The sequence below is a fragment of the Trachurus trachurus genome, assembly GCF_905171665.1.
Source record: "Trachurus trachurus genome assembly, chromosome: 8".
Lineage (NCBI taxonomy): Eukaryota > Metazoa > Chordata > Actinopteri > Carangiformes > Carangidae > Trachurus > Trachurus trachurus.
This window is the reverse complement of record NC_139905.1, coordinates 18,333,509-18,352,114: the sequence shown is the minus strand read 5'-3', so window position 1 is coordinate 18,352,114 and position 18,606 is coordinate 18,333,509. Positions and strand designations below refer to the sequence as shown.

The 18,606-nt window shown below is 41.2% G+C and overlaps 2 protein-coding genes across 4 annotated transcripts; one reads left to right on the top strand and one right to left on the bottom strand.

The window, feature by feature from the left end:
- Nucleotides 1–1,181: 1,181 nt before the first annotated feature.
- On the bottom strand, nt 1,182–2,673 carry rln3a (relaxin 3a; the record flags this gene model as incomplete). The annotated part of the gene is made up of 2 exons (XM_083977079.1): nt 1,182–1,459; nt 2,514–2,673. 2 exons carry the CDS (start codon nt 2,671–2,673, stop codon nt 1,182–1,184), a joined length of 438 nt encoding a protein of 145 aa, XP_083833205.1.
- Nucleotides 2,674–4,753: 2,080 nt separating this feature from the next.
- On the top strand, nt 4,754–15,555 carry rfx1a (regulatory factor X, 1a (influences HLA class II expression)). 3 transcript variants are annotated; one of them, XM_083977956.1, is made up of 18 exons: nt 4,754–4,888; nt 6,411–6,791; nt 7,183–7,292; nt 7,396–7,491; nt 8,196–8,293; nt 8,397–8,772; nt 9,516–9,697; nt 10,843–10,962; nt 11,280–11,413; nt 11,631–11,749; nt 12,059–12,165; nt 12,281–12,432; nt 13,003–13,100; nt 13,444–13,593; nt 13,783–13,991; nt 14,481–14,634; nt 14,717–14,762; nt 14,853–15,555. In XM_083977956.1, the coding sequence occupies exons 2-18, from the start codon at nt 6,431–6,433 to the stop codon at nt 15,011–15,013; spliced, it is 2,673 nt and encodes an 890-aa protein (XP_083834082.1). In that variant the 5' UTR covers nt 4,754–4,888; nt 6,411–6,430; the 3' UTR covers nt 15,014–15,555. The 3 variants fall into 3 exon arrangements, with proteins under 3 accessions (XP_083834082.1, XP_083834081.1, XP_083834083.1); XM_083977955.1 differs by having other exon boundaries at nt 8,397–8,823; XM_083977957.1 differs by lacking the exons at nt 4,754–4,888; nt 6,411–6,791; nt 7,183–7,292; nt 7,396–7,491 and adding an exon at nt 7,830–7,989 and having other exon boundaries at nt 8,196–8,246; nt 8,397–8,823.
- The last annotated feature ends 3,051 nt before the right edge of the window (nt 15,556–18,606 follow it).

Here is an 18,606-nt window from a genome sequence, read left to right as displayed (position 1 = left end):
TAAATTGTGATTTCTTGAGACTTATTACAGCACAGTCCCCAACACCCTGTCACCATTTTGTCATAAATACAAGAACAACACCAAAAAGCCAACCAGTTATGATGATTTTAACATATTTGTCAAAATTGTCAAGTGTTTCTCCCCATCATAACTCCCCAGGTATATATTTTTTTACCCCCAGGATGGGTCCCCAAGACTGGGAGTCTTTGAACTAAAATACCAATTGTATAGGCCTATATAAAAAAAATTAGCTCCAACCTGAGTGGCTACAACAATGTTTCTTGTGTTTTTAGGCATCAATAACTATAATCAATTAATGTTATCTATCGCACTGTGACAGGTATCATGATTAAAACAATGAAAGCATTATAATATGGTACTTTTATTCAAGTAGGATTTTGATTGCAAAACATATAATTTGATTAATTTTGCATCACTGTAATGTTATTTTTACTTAAGTAAATGATTTAAATACTACCTCCACCCCTGAAAATGTATGATCAAATGCAAAATACATCCAAGCATGCAGAACATTCTCAAGTAAACCATAAACTTTGGTAATGAAGGAAAGAAGACATGTCATAAACACTTTTTTTTATTATAGGTCTAAATCTTTAACCCATACTGCTCTGTGTGCTATAAAACAAATTCAAAATTCCAACAATGTATTACAATCAAGATGAAACATCATTAGACATTAATTACTTTTTCTGCTGCTATTGTCAAACATTAACATTTAATGCATTTATTGTCATTCATCGTCCTTAATTAATTGCCCTTTGGGACATAAATAATAAAGTTGAAGTTGAAACATTGTTAAGAAAGCATTGTATTCCCTTGAGCTCTCAAGTGCGCAGTTCAGATGTTAATGCAAAGTAGATAAAAATGAAATATTGACTTTTGATAGTGGCTGGGAAGGACAAAGCAGCTTGGCTCAAGACTGAATACTTGAGTCTTGAATGCATGCAGAAATCAAAATTAACATTTTGAGCAAACGGCAGCCCTTATCATACACTTCACCAAATACTCAAACATAAAACAACAATCAAACAGCCCATGTTATACATTAACTGAAAGACACTGGATATAAAATCATACAAAACCATCTGAAATTAAAGTAATGGGGTGCGTGTTGATGTGTATTCATGAATATGCCTGCTCCGGATGACGAAGGTCGACTCTCAGCAAAGGGAGCTGATCTCACTCTTGCTGCAGCCCCACTTGCAACAGGCATTGGACAGACCCACCACCACATCCCGGCCTTTGCGGTCAGCCTTGCGCAAGGCTTCCAGGATCTCTTCAGTGATGAACGAACGGGTCGGCCTCCTAAACACTCCTTCCTGGTCATCTCTGGATGTGAAGCCTAGATCTCTGTTTCTTTGGAGAACACTCTCCACCAGACTCAAGCTCTCTGAGGACTCATCCTGACGGGAGCTAAATGGGTCCTCTGAAACATCTGCTGCCAGAATGGATTAAAATAAATTTTAAAAAAAAGCATTAGAGAATAACCATGACTTTTGCCCATAACAAGTGAGTAAATAACCGGATCATTATCTGAATTGTCTTGTCATTAAAAGAATGTGTCTCAATTGGAAATGAGCATTAACATTAACTGAGCCAAACAAAATGAAGATAGATAGATAAAGATATGATTTCTACCATTGTCATTCTGAGGTTAAAACTGCATAATGATTTCTGTGATGTAAAACTTGTTGGTTTTTTTTTTTTTTTTTTTTTTTTTTTTCGATATGTTGAAACATTTCTTGTAATCTGGTTGATTGAATAAACATTTGTGCAAATAGTTCTTGCCTCAAATGACTGGTCTCTCTAAAGATTTGTTGTACCTTAGATTAAATTTGAACTGTTTGTCTAGACACAAATACGTGACCATCATTGTATATAAGGACCAGTCTCACCAATAGTGGGTGTCCAGACTCTTGAGAGCTTTGCGGTTAAGAAGGACTGCACCCTATTCAGCCAAATAGCGAGACTTAGTCTCTGTTTGATGATCACTGCTGATTATTGCTGGTTGTTCACTTTAGTTGGACATATTATACTGTAATACATTGTTTGACTCATCACTCAAGGACTCATTGACTCAAGGACTCATTGTTGTTTTTCCTGTTCCTCATCAGAGTGCAAAGTTTTGCCTCTACAAACTTGGCAACGAGGATGGGATCATAAGACATCATTCCTAAGAACCTCATCATTTGTTTTTGTTTTTAATCACCAGACAGCAAGGTTTTGCCTCTACAATTTCCTTCTCCATCCATTGCAGTTATCGTAATTGCACACAATCCCAAATGAGTAAAAAAAAGTAACAATAGAAACATCAGTGGGATCCACAAAGATCCAGATAAATCACTATAAAAATTGTGGAAAAAGGTCAGTGCGTGCAGTAAGTTTTGGTCTATATGTTACGACTAAAGTAATGATATAAAATCATAACAGATGCAGATACAAAGTAGTCCACACAATTAGTAGTGGTGAAGAAATTGCATTTTAAATCTCACCTGTGCTCTTGAGTGACCGTTTCCATCGTGATCCCCCGCAAGTGAAGATGACTGCCCGTATGAACTCTCGGCCACAGAGCTTCACCCCATATGTGGGGTCTTCCAAAGGCTGCACCCTAGCCACCAGCAGACACACAGCCAGTACCACAGCTTTCCACATAGTACCCCAAGGAGATAAGAAAATAAAGCAATGAAAAAGTGGTTAAAATTACAGGAGATTCTTTGCTATGAATGACAGTTAGCTTTCTGTCTCTGTGTTTGCAACAGCTATGCCTTTCTGGGTGACCCAGGCGAGGTTTATAAAGGGGTTTGGACCCCCGCAAGTGAGACATACATATTGCGCATGCAGGCCTTCTCTGGGAGAGGAGAAGAACAGATTCGAAAGAGAGATTACAGTCAGAGACCTTTATGGAGACAAAAAGCGGACCAAAGGTGGCATAATTAATGAATATTTCAGAGGTCTCTATCAACTAATAGTGTTTCAGCATGTGAGGCACTTTTGACACCTTCAGTGTCCCACAGTAGGCTATAACGACTTCATTAGATCCCACTTACACTAAATATGTAAAACATTGTATAACCGTGGGTCATAAATTGATTGCGAATATGGAAGGTATGATTATAAATGTCAAACAAAGGCAAATGACAAGACAGTTTGAAAAAAAAAAAAAAACTTTCAGCATAGGCTACTTATCAACTACAGTTCTCTTCATTTGAGAAAAAGATATACACACCAGAACAAGATAGGTAAGCATTGCATTGATATGATGTGGGAATATAATAAGCAAAATTATGAACTGGTCTTTAAGATCACTTGTGTGGATAATTAAGACGCTAAATAAAGCACTCAAACAAATAAAGATAATATAAAAATTCAAATTATTATAAATGTATAGTCCAGGTGAGCCTCTATGCTGGGACAAGTAGCTTAAGGATACTGACCACAAAGAGTTATGACATGTTTAAGAAGAGAAGAATTATAAAATGTGATGAAAAAATATGTGCATGTTCCCGATAAGACTTGCTGACCCCCCTAGAGGAATATATTGAAGCCATTGTGACTGATATCAGAATTATTTACATAAGCTTTGCCATTTTTATTACACACATGACGTGACCCTGTACAACTTCCATATATATCATACATATATCATTTTCCTTTTCTCTTTGAAATCATTTATTCTGTCATCTCTTTGACAAAAGGTGAACTGGGAGGACTGAGACAAAACCAGTGACATTTTAACAGTCAGATAACGTAAAAGTCTTATTATGAGTCAGACTAAAATAAAACACATTTTTATCTGTGTATCCACACAGCCAAAGGTCGCTCGTTTAGGAAATTACAATGGGGATGATGAATTTGTAATTAATGTGAGTGACGATAACAAGCAAACAAAATGGCATTTTAGGAGGGTGTCCACCCTGACACTTATTAACACAGCGTCATAGACGTGACCTGTGGGGGTTTGGGGAGCAATATCAAAATGTTATGAACCATACTAACATAATACAAACATACTAAATGTGTGTTTTATGGAGCGTGGACACTGCAGATTAAATTTTAGCTATATTTTGCTCCTGCATATTGTATAATTTGTTTTTGTTTATTGTTACGCCTAATTCACACTGGTTGCATAGCTAAAATGACTTTGGATTAACCAACTACATAGAAGTAACTGGGTTGTTCACAGTTTACAGCAGTTATAGAGGTTGTAGCCTAAACTTTTTTCTCATAATGTTAAACAAAAATCATGACTTGAAAGCACTGTTTTGTTTGCAGTGCTGGAACTGAAGGACGCGCCTTTCTGAAAAAGAAATAATTGTGTCCATCATATCAGTAAAATAAATCTAACAAGGAAGAATAGACCTAGTTAAACACAAACCATCACCATAATGAAATTGTTGCTTGTAATTTTGGATAAGTCACACTGCTCTGCCCCCTGGAAAAGGTATCAGTGTATTGATTTGTATCACACCCAAGTGTCATCATCAAAGACAAATGTTAGTCAATACACTAACTGTATTGATCATAACCACTCTATACGTTGACTGGAATAGCCTCGCAGTTGTGAAAATGTTATGTCTTGATAATTGGGGTTTTCCACAAATGGGCGTGGAAGGCTTTGTAGTAAAAAAATTGCTGTCTCTGTGACTTTAAGACAATTTGGCAGCGCTCAGCCAATCAGAGCAGCGAAGGGGGAGGGAAGGGAGCGGGTGGGTAGCAACAGTTGCCCTGGTGAGGACGAAGCGCCATAGCCACGGTAGCCCTGGCGACAAGAACCCAGCAACGAGAATCAACAACAACAACAACTGAATCCGCCGTAAAAATTAAAGAAGATATTTTACCGGGGGGAAATACACACGTGGAACTAGAGGTGAAGCTCTTAACGTTGAGGAAATAATTTATGTCCACTAATGATTCAGCTGAAATGTGCTATTGCTCTTTCCCCCTTGTTGTTTCAGTAGCCATAACAGGCAACTGCCTTCCAGTGTTAGCTGAGGTTAGCCTGCAAGCTAGCAGCCGTACTGATAATCAATCGGGTCCGTTTCTTGAATGGGGTAGTTCGTGTCCGCTTCTCATGCTCAGAGTGACAGTGAATTGTGCCTGCCATGACGACGCAGCCACAGATGCATACTCAAGCAGGCCGTTGTTATGGCGATGTCAAATGCAAAAGGTACAAAATGGCGGTTGTTGTAGAGACCAGTTAGCTTGCTGTCCGTGTTGCCTTGCTCGGTAGCTGGTAGCATCTGTGCTGTCACGACAGGCTTGTGCTCGCAACAGCTCGCAGCAGCTGCCAGAATAGGACACTCGTCTTGTAAACGGTGTTTTACGTGCAGTCAACGGCGGTTCATCACATTACGCTTCTAACAGCCGAGTCAACATGAAAACCAAAGTCTCCGGGTGCATTACGTTACCAAAAGGGAGGCCAGATTGGGATAGTCAGGTTAAAAGTGTAACTACTCAGACAGTTGTCGAGATTAGTCATGAGGCAATCAATGGCAAGTGAAATGCCTTCTTCTCCACAATGGAAAGTTAAGAAAGCTGGGGGCAGGTGGCAGACATTTAACATCCAAGGGGTGTGGCGAAGAAGGGCGTTTTGCAGGTGCTAAGCAGGTCCGAGGTCAGTCTAGCCGAATTTGTCTTTTGCTGTTTCGCTTCTCTGCCAACTTTACACCATGCTTTACACCTTTATAATTAGATCTGATGTTGACAAGTGAAAAAACCGTAACGAATAATAATAATAAAAACCCATTTGATCGTGAAAGCTCGGATTATAATAAACCATTATTACGCTGACCTATCTGTTCTACTGCCCCAAAAAAAAAAAAAAGATATGCAAAGATAGAGGAAGTTTTTAAGTCAGTGCCAAGGTGTAGCCTCCGTATTTTTTTTCATAGCTGTGCGTGACATAAAGCATAGCAACAGAATATATTGCAATATTAATGCAACGTGGTTAGGGGCTTTCCCCAGTCGTGGCCCAGGCATAATTGTATAAGTCTATAGAAGACCATAGGCTGTGTGATCATATTACAGGTAATGAGATACCGCAAGGCTAGTTCCCGTCAGTGGTCCTCCCCCACACATTCACTCTTTAGGAAATACCATTGTGGCTCTTTATTAATTTGCATCCAGGCTTCAAATGAAAATTTAGAAATAATAGAAAAAATACTGTTTCTCAATGATAGCACACCTTGAAAGATCAGTATTACATTAGGTTAGTCTGACCAATCTTTCAACAGTAACCATATATTTATCCAAACTAGATAGATAGATAGATAGATAGATAGATAGATAGATAGATAGATAGATAGATAGATAGATAGATAGATAGATGCAAATCAAAACATCCCTATTTACTACACTTGTTTATTTGGTCACTTTTTTCTTCTTCCTAGAGTGATTCCCGGCTCTTGTAATGGCCTCCTCAGGCTATGTAGGTGAGATCCAGCCAGCAGCCCAACCCCAGGGGGCTGGTGTTTCTGTCACACCGGGGCAACCTGACGCCAGCTCCACTCCTGCAACTGCCCCTCAGTTTTTGGCTGAGATTCAGACTGCTGTGGCTACTCCTACCGTTGTCACACCCACAGGCCAAACTACTCCCACTGAACAAGCCACTACCATCACCACTCAGAAGCCTGCAGCTGGTAGCCAAGCCCAGTCCACAGCACAGGTCCAGCCAGCTCAGACTCAGTATGTAACCGCGGAGATCCAGGGCTCCCCAACACAGTCCGGAAATGCTCAAAGCACCCCCCAGTACATCGTTGTTACAGTCACAGGTAAAGGCTCAACATCACATATCATTGTATAATACATGCTTTTCACACCAGCATAGAACAGTTTTGTTTAGAGGTTTTCAACAATAGATGCACTGAAACAGAACTTTATGTATGAAGCTGAATTTTAGTCAGTAATAATCTTGTATCGATGACTGTTTTTAAATGTCTTACATAATTTTTCTAGGTATATTTTCATATATTTTACATACAATTTCTCGTGCTGTGCTCATTATTAGCATTTTTAACTATCATGCCTCAAAAAGTTTTCCCAACTGGTGGAAATGACAAGCACAGCAACTACAAACTGGCAGTATATCATCCACCCCATGAAAGCAAAAATAATCACATTGTCAGGTTGAGAAGATACTTACTTTCACTCTTTGTCCTTCAGAGGGCTCTCTTCACTCGAGCGACAGCGTATCTGACTCAAGCCCCCCTCCAGCTGTGGTGCAGACAGGAGTTCCCACACAGGTTGTTCAGCAGGTACAGACAGCACAGCAGGTAAAAAAAAACAACAACACGTATTCTCACAAACACACACAAGCACAACACGAAGCTTATGTTTCCTTTCCTCCTTAACTAATTAATGTCTTTATGCCAGCAGAGGTCTGTGGTGCAGGCCACCGCTCAGATAGCCAAGACTGAGCCAGGAACGCAGCTCAGTGTCACCAGTCTACAGCCTGTTCATATCAGCCCGGAAGTAAGTAAAACACACTCATCGTTGGTGGTCATATATGATTCGATTGATACAAATGACTGAATGAATCAAAGACTTACATACATTACCAGGTCACCACAGCTTCCAGCACAAAAAAGCAGATAACCTATGACCTCTGACAACTTGAAAACTTTTCACCTTCTGCACATTTTGGTTATGTGCTGCTCAACTAATCACAGCGTGGTCAAATCTGCCTCTGCTGGCTTCCAGTTCTTCCCTCCCACAGAGGTGATAGCGTTAGTCAGTAATAGGAATCTAGAAGAATGGCAGGTGCCTGATGAGATAGGACAGCCAGAGGGCCAGGTCTGGGCATCGGCACACTCCATAAAAGACAGCTGCGGCAGGCTCCTCAATCTCCCCTTGGATGTCCTTCAGTATTACCAGTCACTGTTCCTGCATTCTCTGTGTGCGGAGACAGAGACAGGAGTCACCAGCTCAAGTCCCGATCAGCCACTGCAGACTACACCTACTACTTTTCAAGTAGGTCAGGGACACAAGGGAGACTGCTGCTATTAAGTTAAGGGAACACAGAATCTGCCTGACAAAGATTTTTACTAAGTAAGAACTGTGAAGTGATTTTATGTGAAAGCTGTTGGAATTGTCAGGTAAGTTGATGTCAGCTAAACAGGCGAGCAAGGATTTACTGGATATCTGTGTGTGTGTTTGTGTGTTTGCTCACTCCTTAGGTCCAGCAGCAACTCACATCAGTGCCAGTTCAACATGTGTACACCAATCAAGTTCAGTATGTGGAAGGCGGAGACACGAACTACACCACCAGCACCATGTTAGAATAAAATTTCATCGTAATTTTATAACACATCCAGCCAGAAATTTTATCTTTTTCGTAGGAACATTTTCTAACATTTTTCTCCATTTCTCTTATCTAGTCGTTCCAGCGCATTTCCCTACACTGACACACCCTTGTACACCCAGACGACAGCTGCCCAGTATTACGAAGGGCAGCCAACGTCTGGCTCACAGGCATCTACCCCTGGCACACCTCTAACCGTCTCTGTGACTGCTGGCACAACTGGGGCTGTCTCCATGTTTGTGGCCCAGCCCACCAGTGCAGCGGGGGGAGGTACCACAGTGGTGACCACAGGTGGCACCACCAATGGGGCAGGGGATGGGGCAGGCGCCAACAGTGGCGCAGCAGGCAGCTATGTGATCCAAGGGGGTTACATGCTGGGCAGCAGCAGCAGCGCAGGGGCAACTGGCAACAGTCAGAACTACTCACACACCGCCCGCGCCTCCCCAGCCACTGTGAGTATTACAGAGGGCGAGGAGGGTAGCGTGCCGTCGGCAGACAAGAAGGTATGCAGAGGCGCCAAGCGCAGGAATTTCTTCTCATTTTATTCTCATCCACACAACCCTTTGGTGGCGCACACTGATGACGTCATGGTTGAGTTTTGTGAAGTGGAATGCACAATTAAAAATGTGGGGGTTTGTATAAGAAACAGAAAATGTGAGCTGTGGGTTATTTAATACTATACAGGTAGTAGTAATCACAACAGTAGATGATTTTTTAACTGTGACTTCCTCCTCAAAGAAAACAAAACCATGACCTCATCATTTTCATGTCATTACCGTGCATGTTAAAGGGGCATTTTTAATTTGCCTGAAATGCCCCAGCATTATATTGCTCATCCCAAATTCATCATAGTGAACCTCATATGATATTGGTAAACAGCCTATGTTTGGCAAACATCCCATCAATATTCCAGGTCATTGATTCATTGCATACCAAAGTTGTATGCCACGGCACGCAAACAAATGTATTTGTGTTTTCATTCCCGAATGATCGACAAACTGTAAACAAGTTGTGTCTGTGTAATATAACGATTAGAAAAACATCTCTGCATGTTCTGAATATTAAACTGTAAAACATGTGTGATATGTGCATTTTCATGTGTGCGTTGTGTTGGAAATGCGTGTTTTTCTTTTTGTTTCTATTGGCTTTGCTAACTGCACCAGCTGTTTTCTCTTTTTCATTGCCTGCGTGTCAGGTACAGTGGTTGCTGGACAACTATGAGACAGCTGAAGGAGTGAGTCTGCCACGTTCCACCTTGTACTGCCACTATCTGCTGCACTGCCAGGAGCAGAAACTAGAACCTGTTAATGCTGCTTCTTTTGGGAAACTTATTAGATCTGTGTTCATGGGGCTACGCACACGACGCTTGGGCACAAGGTAAGACAGGTCATTAGACATCTAAATCTCAGGTATAGAAGACTAGAAAGACACTCATAACCCCTTTATACCCCCTTTTATACACACTGCATGACATGCAAGGATTTTTATTTACACCCTTATAAGTGTGCTTATTTTTAAACATATTTATTTGTCTACTTTGTCTGTGCTTACATGCTCCGTGACCACAGTCTTTAATAACAACATGACATCACAGAGCGAGTGCGCTGCAGCTGCAGAGACAACACTTTTTCCCACAGTCTTCCTGCCACAGAAATGCATGTCAGCAGCACAGAATGATATGGTGTAGGACTCAACCTCTATGCATAGAATATGTGAATCTAGTTCTCAATTAGTGGACATGTGCAAAGTTTCCCTACAGGAGAACAATGGTAATTTTTCAAGAAGAATCTACAGAGCTCTTCAGAGGGTTGCAAGATGTTCAACTAGTGTAGGAAGAGATGTGGGTAGAGATGAAGATAGACAGCATGTGTGTGGGTGAGTGAGTTTGACTGAGGAGGGGAGAGTGAGGAAGCAAGATTGAGTTTTTAAAAATATTTAGTTATACGGGTTTAATTAAATAATATGATTTATTTGGTTATTTTACTTTATTAAATTGAATACATATATTCTCAAATAAGTCTACTTATTTAATCTGGTTGACTCTACTCGGTCTGTGTATGTGGCTTAGGGGGTGTGGTTGAAATTCTTATGAGTTGAACTTCCAGATTCATTTTCACACAAATGTTCAAAGATGGACTTACATATCCTGTGCATCACATTGTTCGTCTCCATGCCTTATCCAAATGAGGCTAAAATGTAGATTAAACCTAAATATTTGAAGATTTGGTAGACCACCTAATCCTGGTCTTTGTCACACTACCAGTCTTTCCCCACTTCCAATTCATCCTTGTTTGTATTTGGACAGCTTTCTTTTTAAGTTTTATGTTTTCCCTCACATCTTTATCTGTAAGACCTTGGTTACCATAGCAACAGAGGATAAAGGTGGCTCCAACTGGACACTATCAGTCATAATTGTGGCTAACGAGTGAACCATTGTATAACGCTGCTGGGTCTCTATGACCTGAACTCTCAGAGTGTGGGCTTACAAAATAAGAAAAGTATGTGTCATCTGCTCCCGACAGGGGTAATTCTAAATACCACTACTACGGGCTGAGGATCAAGGCAGGCTCGTCTCTTCTCCGCCTCATGGAAGACCAGCAACATCTGGCTATGAGGCAGCAGCCCTTCTCACAGAAACAGAGGTACACACATAAATGTCCCTGCACACACTCAACACCGGCTGTCATCACGCCACTCTAACTATTTCTTGGATTTCTATTAATCTAATTCCTTGCTATAACTTTGTCACTGACTCCCATTTACTCTAACACAATATGTCTAATTTCAAATCCTCTTACAGTTCCAGGTATCGGTTGTATTATTAGTCATTGTGGCATGCAGTTGCCATTTCATTTCACTATTCTATTCATTATCTGCTTCACTCAATATTCATTGTTTTTGTCAATACATTAGTGTTTTATCTTGGCTGTCTTGTGGTCTTTGTCCTTGTTTCAACTAGGTTGAAGCCTGTGCATAAAGTGGAGGGAATGACCAATGGCACGGCGGTGGGAGCAGGCCAGCAGCAGCAACAGCAGCAGGGGTCAGGGCACGTCGACATCAGCACCCAGGTTCAGCAGTACCAGCAGTTCCTTGGTGAGTTCAGTGCACAGTGAACACATATGTACAGGTATGAACGTGCTGGTTCAGAAGAAGATTTGTAGGTCTCACGGTATGACGGCACAGAAAATACATTTTATAAACATAGTACATATTTATTGACATATTATATCATATCATATACACATAATATAGTTAAATGCCTAGTTGATTTCTCTCTGAGTATCTAGTTTTTTTATATCCTGTGTTGCAGATGCATCCAGAGCTCTGCCAGAGTTCCCAGACATTGACCTCCAGGGGAAGTCTCTGCCTGAGGGCATTGAGCTGGAGCACATAAAGAGCTTTCAGCTGCTGTACAGAGAACACTGTGAGGTAAGTGACTGAAAGGACACTGGTTAGCTGGTCACTGACCATTCAATATTTATGAGCTGTACTTTTTCCACCCAGTTGTCATTGGGTCAGTGAAGTTCTACTGTGAATGAAACCAGGTGTAATTTACATAAGACGGATGCACTTTGTTTGGATTGCAGGCCTACAGAGAGATTATAATATAATAATTTGTTGATGTGGTTTTCAAAGCACTCAGCTTACATCAAAGTCAAGTTGTGAGAAGCCTTATCTTCTGGTGGTTTCATTATCAGTTAGTGATGTGTGAGATGTTTTCTGTGTGTGTTCTTTCAGGCCATACTGGATGTTATGGTCAACCTACAGTTTACTCTGGTCGAGACACTGTGGAAGACATTCTGGAGGTTCAGCCAGAGTCAGGCTGGAGATGCCACGTTGGCTGTGTGAGTGACCAAGTCTTGGCAAACTTTCAGAAATAATTTCCCTGCCCTTAACAAATCAAAAATTCTTTCTTGCACTCGCCGTATTGTTTCTCAGACAAATTGTGTGTCTTGACAGTCACGATGAGTCAGAGAAGCGTCTCCCTAAGTCCTGCCTGGTGCTGCTGTGCAAGTATGACCCAGTGCTGCGCTGGAGCCGTGATTGTGACAACAGCCTGTACCAGGGCCTGGTAGAGATCCTCATCCCTGATGTCCTCAGGCCCATCCCCAGTAAGGCCCTACAATAAGCATGAATATGCAGTAAAACACACTGACTGCCCAAACTTCATAATGACCCCAAAGAAAAACAACTGAAGCTTTCAGGTGTCACTAATGCATACATGTGTACAGTATGTACACTGAATGTCACAATGACAATAAATATATTCTATTCTATTCTATCCTGTAATATGAGATCTGAAAGCTTCTTATTACTGTGCACCCCCTGTTGTTTTACTGGTATTTACACACTTTTGTTTGTCTTTCAGTTTCAAGTTTAGTCAGGCTTTAAAGTGAACTGCTTTGCTTACTGCCCTGAGGAAGAACCTTTCTTTTAATCCTCCGACAATAGTGCTACAGAACTATTCTTAATATCCTGGGTCTTTGTCTTCAAACTGAAATCACAATGGAAGTCTAGTTATGTAAACACAGTACATGGCCGAGAAATGTTTTTATCCAGCAGACACATGACTTTGTGAGTCAGGTGTTTCATAACCGTTTACCCCGCTACATTCTTGGGGAATAAGAAAACGGAAAAACTTTTCTCTGCAATGACCCGTTTGAAATGTTCTTGTCCTCCAGGTGCCTTAACTCAAGCCATCCGCAACTTTGCCAAGAGCCTGGAGAGCTGGCTAACCAACGCCATGATGAACATCCCAGAAGAAATGGTTCGCATCAAGGTACACTCCCCTTGTATTTGCTTGCAGTTGGTGGAACAGCGTGTATTCAGAGCCTGGAGCTCTGCTGTGTTCAGGCCTGTTGTTCAGCAGCTACAAAAGCATAATGGTAAACTAACGGCTGCATAGCTGCATTTTTAACAGATATCTTTATGGAAACAGTTTTGTCATGACATTTCTAACAGTGTAGATCCAGTAAAATTGACTCTTTCACCAGGACATTAAAAAAAAATCAACCCAAGAAAAGTTTTATCTTGGCTTACATGTAGAAATGTGTATCCCATTATGTTAGTGCACGTGTCTTTTTCATATTTGACCCATCACTCTCTTCCTTGTGCTCTCCCAGGTAACTTCAGCCAATGCATTTGCCCAGACACTCCGTCGCTACACTAGTCTCAACCACCTCGCCCAGGCGGCCAGAGCTGTCCTCCAGAACACAGCCCAGATCAACCAGATGCTCTCCGACCTCAACCGTGTCGACTTTGCTAACGTCCAGGTTAGTTTAGTCTCTGGATGCTTACGTGTGCCGTCAGAGTTCATGGCCCCTCACGTGAATTTCCGTGTTTGTGGTTGAGTCTTGCATCACTCTGCTGCCCTTTACTCATACAGCTAACGCCAGATGCGGCTGCATGGCTGTGACTGACGCATTACCTTCTAACCCCCTAACCCTGTCCGCCTCTTGCAGGAGCAGGCTTCGTGGGTGTGCCGGTGTGAAGACCGGGTCGTCCAGCGGCTGGAGCAGGACTTCAAGCTGACCCTTCAGCAGCAGAACTCCCTGGAGCAGTGGGCTGCGTGGTTGGACGGCGTGGTCTCCCAGGTCCTGAAGCCGTACCAGCAGAGTCCTGCCTTCCCCAAGGCTGCTAAGCTGTTCTTGCTCAAGTGGTCCTTTTACAGGTGTGACTGGAATATCAGCTACCAGCTTTTCGCCACCTTAAAGTCACTAAAATCACACAACAGAATTGTATTAATTTGTTCCATTGACATCCTGACTGGAGTTCAGTATCTTTCTGTGATATAAAAAGCTGCAGCAATTAATTAGCTGATTAAAAGGAAAATTAACTCATTCTTTCTGTTGCTATTTCCAACTACAGTATTTTTTCACTATAAACTGAACAATTAATTAATCCATTTATTAATGAGCTGTGAGAGTAATCTTCAATTACACATACAAAAAGCCTACATCAACATCGGTTTCTTTGTAGATTTTCATTTAGAAGAAGAGACTCAAAGAAACCAGTGAATGAGAAAGAACACACTCACTTATTCTTCAAGTGCACTAAAGCTCTGAGAAACACTTCCTGTATGTGGTTACACAAGGCGTGATTTAGATACAGGAACTATGTGTAACAGTTTCCTCATTCCTCAACCACCTCTGCTCTCCAGTTCCATGGTGATCAGAGACTTGACCCTGCGAAGTGCGGCCAGTTTTGGTTCCTTTCACCTGATCCGCCTGCTGTACGACGAGTACATGTACTACCTGATAGAGCACAGAGTGGCCCAGGCTAAAGGAGAAACCCCAATCGCTGTTATGGGAGAGGTAACCATTACACACACAGCTAAATATAATAAATAATGCTCATTATATTCACAATACTGACACGTTTACTTCCTTCCATTAGTTTGCCAGTTTAGGCCGGGGTTTAAACCAGCTGGACCCCGACAAAGGTATTTTCGCTCTTTACTATATCTTAAGCTAAGTATGGTCATATTCCAAACATTGTTTATAACCACCTCACTTCCTACTTCATATCCTAGAAGAGGACGAGGAAGAGGACGATGAGAGTGATGACGACGGTCAGGAGCTGTCCCTCCCCTCAGACGGGGTCGTGCTAGGAGACGAGTCTCTGGAGCCGCCCGCCAAGCTGGCCAGAACCGACCAGAGAGTCCTCTTCACCACCGGATCAGCCGACAACTGAGCGACACTGACAGACACGGGCTGATTATACTGGTCACATGTGATGTAAAAGAAAAAACAACAACACTAATTTATACCCTTGTATATAGATCTTGTAAATGTGTGTGCACACTCTCGCTGCATACTGTAACTGTCCCACTTGTTTACGCACACACATGCACACACTCTTACACACTCTTACACACACACACACACACACACACACACACACACACATACTCATTCAGTAACTGCTGCTGCCTGGATGGCACAACCACCTGTTGGCTCCATTGATTCATCACTCAATCATTGGCATTGCGATAGGATGTGGCTTCAAAACCCCAGACCAGAGTCTCAATGCAAATAGAAACAGAGCATTTTAACCTTCAGTTTGAAAAAAAAAAAGTTAAATGGAACCAGGCGTGCATGTTTTTGTTTTGTTTTGTTTGTTTGTTTTGTTTGATTTATTCTCTCATCATACTGCAGCCTGTAGCGTCGCTGACTCTAGATCCTCCTGAAACTGTCACTGCCGTATCAAAGTGATCTTGACAATACTGTGATGTGTGTGTGTAAAGGTAACTTCTACAGGAGGGTGTAGGGAGGGTGGGCCTTTTACAATAAGTGGTTTCTGAATTCAGTTGAAGCTAATTCATTCAGAAGTAAAGAGACGTTTGTGAATGACAGCAGACAAATATGTTTTTGGATGGATTTGTGTGTGTGTGTGTGTGTGTGTGCGCGTGCGTGCGTGGTGTGTGTTTTCTGTCTGCTTGTAGGAGCACTGGGGTCTCATCTCTCTGCTCTTACCACTGGAAGCTTAACTGAACATCGCTTCTCCATAACGGTGTATGTTTATTTGTGTGTCTGGTTGTGTGATTGTGAGTCATGCCAAGTGTTGACTGTTTTATTCTGTAGATATTTTCTAAGACTTTAAGTTTTGTTTCGTTTGTTTTATTTGTCTGTTTGTTTGGGAGATGTGTAGATTCTCTGATTTCATTGGCCTGTAAAGAAAATGTTGTTGTGTTCTTGGAGTGCCTGTCGCAGCTGCTACACACACTTGTACAGATAAAGCTACAGCTGTGGAATAGGGGCTCCCGGTAGTTGCTGCAAAAAAAATCCTTTCTCTTTTATTGAACACCCGGTTCCACAAGAGAGGTACTGTATGTGTCATATATTTAAAGTGCTTCATTCCTGTTCATCTAATCCAAGTTCCTTTGTTGCCTCATTTTCCCTCGACATATCATTCTTTTGCCTTATTTCAATGGTTTTCCATTTGTTTGCCAAACCTGTTTTTGGTTTGATTCCACTCCAGGTCCTGTTGTTTTAAAAGATTTCTCTCTATGTTTTTAAGGAGGACTGTGCCTGAGTAAGAACGGTGATATACTTATATTCTACTGTATATTTATCCACTATTTTGAATTTTGTTGTCACTAAGTGAACCTCTTGTGCCGTGTATGGTGCTGTGTTGTCACACATTGTAAGCAACCTTTGCGTGCATTATTGATTTGTGATTGTACGTTCAGTTCAGTTAGCAATCCTATTTCATACCTGATGACTTTTTTTCCACAAACAGGCTAAGGCCCTGCCTCTTTGCACATGTTGACTGTTGTCTTTAAGACTCCCAAGAAAGTTAGTCTTTTTTTGTTGTTGTTTTTTTTCATTTTCATTTTCTTTGAAGTCTTAGGTGTTTTTTTTAATGGTGGGGGTGCAGGTGTCAGAAATTTCAATATGGTGAGAAGTGAGAGAGATCTGATTCCCTTTTCTGCGCAGTCCTCCACTGATGCTCATCTCCCCCATCTCACTGCGTTTCCACCCTCCTGCCAATGGCTTTGTTTTGCTTCAAACATCCATATTCTTAAACACTGTTCATCAAGATTGGTTGTTGTAAACATGTCATTTTTGGATTTTCAAATACAGTGTCTTTAAATAGCTGCAGTGCACGTGTTCAGCGTGCACAGCGAGCCTCAAACCAGCACATCATCCTTTATATGGAGTCTAATGCTACCACAGCTGAGTACATATCACTCCAGTCTTTTAATGATCTACAGCATATAGAATGGCCATTGTTTACCCAGTAAGAAAAATGTTTAGTCATTTTTTATAGTGCATTGTTTCTTATGTACAAAACAAATTGAGAAAAAAAAAAAAGTTCCAATGTTCAGTGGCAGTGTTTTATGAATTTGGTCTGCTATAAGTATGACTGTGCCTTTGGAGGTGGTAGAATGCAATTCAGATGTTTTTAATTTTAAAGATATAAATTAAAGAATTTTTAAAATTGCACTTGTATTATCTGTCGTTTATTTTCTCTGCCAAGAAGCGTGTGTTTTGAGAAGTACAGTCACACAGCGGATATGATCTTTGTGGCTGATCGATAGGCAGGATTACTGTCAGACAAGCAGCCTTTGTGGCTTAGCACTTCATCGACTGCAACTTCCTGGGTTGCGCACATGCACACTTCTCTCTGCCCACTTCTGCAGTAATTTACCAAAAATGACTAAAATAGAAATAACAAATACCTGCAGTCTGTTTCATTAAACTTAGAATAAGCTATATGACCAATTGTATTTTCAGTTTTAATAGTCTAACTGGGAAACTGGAAAATAAATCATACAAGAAAAACAGGTAGAAGGCAATACAATAGAATGAAATGTACAAACTTGTACAAGGAAACAGTCTCAGATTTTTGATTAATCTTGACGTTCAGTTATCTTCTTTCCCAAATAGATAATCTCTAAAGAGATATTTTTACAGATAAAAGGGCTTTCATCATTTTTGCATTGTCTGGTTTCATCTGACGACTTACAATGACATCTAGTGGCGACTTATCTCAACTGTGCTTCTGCTCAGGTCTGGCTGTATTTACTGTGTGTAAAGGGATATGCGAGACAAGACAATGCTCAACACACATTTTAAAGGAATTGACGTATGCCCCCTTTTAATTCAGAGTATTGCTGCTGGTGGTCATTTATTAACAATATCAACACTGCTGCCAAGGGCAGGCTCACAGCTGCCGTTCCGAATACAAGAATCATACCTGATACATCTCTGAAAGTCAAAACCAACAGCCTGTTATATTGCTGAATATATGTACATATACAATATATCTTAAAGTGGGACACGTTGGAAGACTAAAGTTTCTTTCTTTTGCACGTAAAGACTGTGAAAAGGCAAAAGATCATCAGACTCATGTTGACATCCATAAAAACAAACACACGATTAAAAGAAAGAACAAAACAAGGAAAAAGCAATGACATGCGTCCTTTAGATGAAACAAAGTCACAGCATGGTTTGGATGGTTTGAGTGTAGTATTTTGTGATGTTTTGTCCCGAAGAACCTGCAGATGTGTGAACAACAGAGGGCGACAGGACCTCGACATGTCAAACGTTACACTTACACGCTACACAAGTCACTACATGAAAAAGACAAGATATGCAGTTGCTTGAGGGTGAATGCCCACTAGAAAGTCTGACAATCACTGTTTTTGAGTTTTCCAAGCAATGTGGAACATCGAGCTGGCCAAATTTAAAATGCGTCTTTTCCTTTGCATCTTGGCCTTCCATCCACAGTAAGCCGGTGTATTTGTTTAAACCCAGAGGGACATTTGAAGAAGCAGAGGA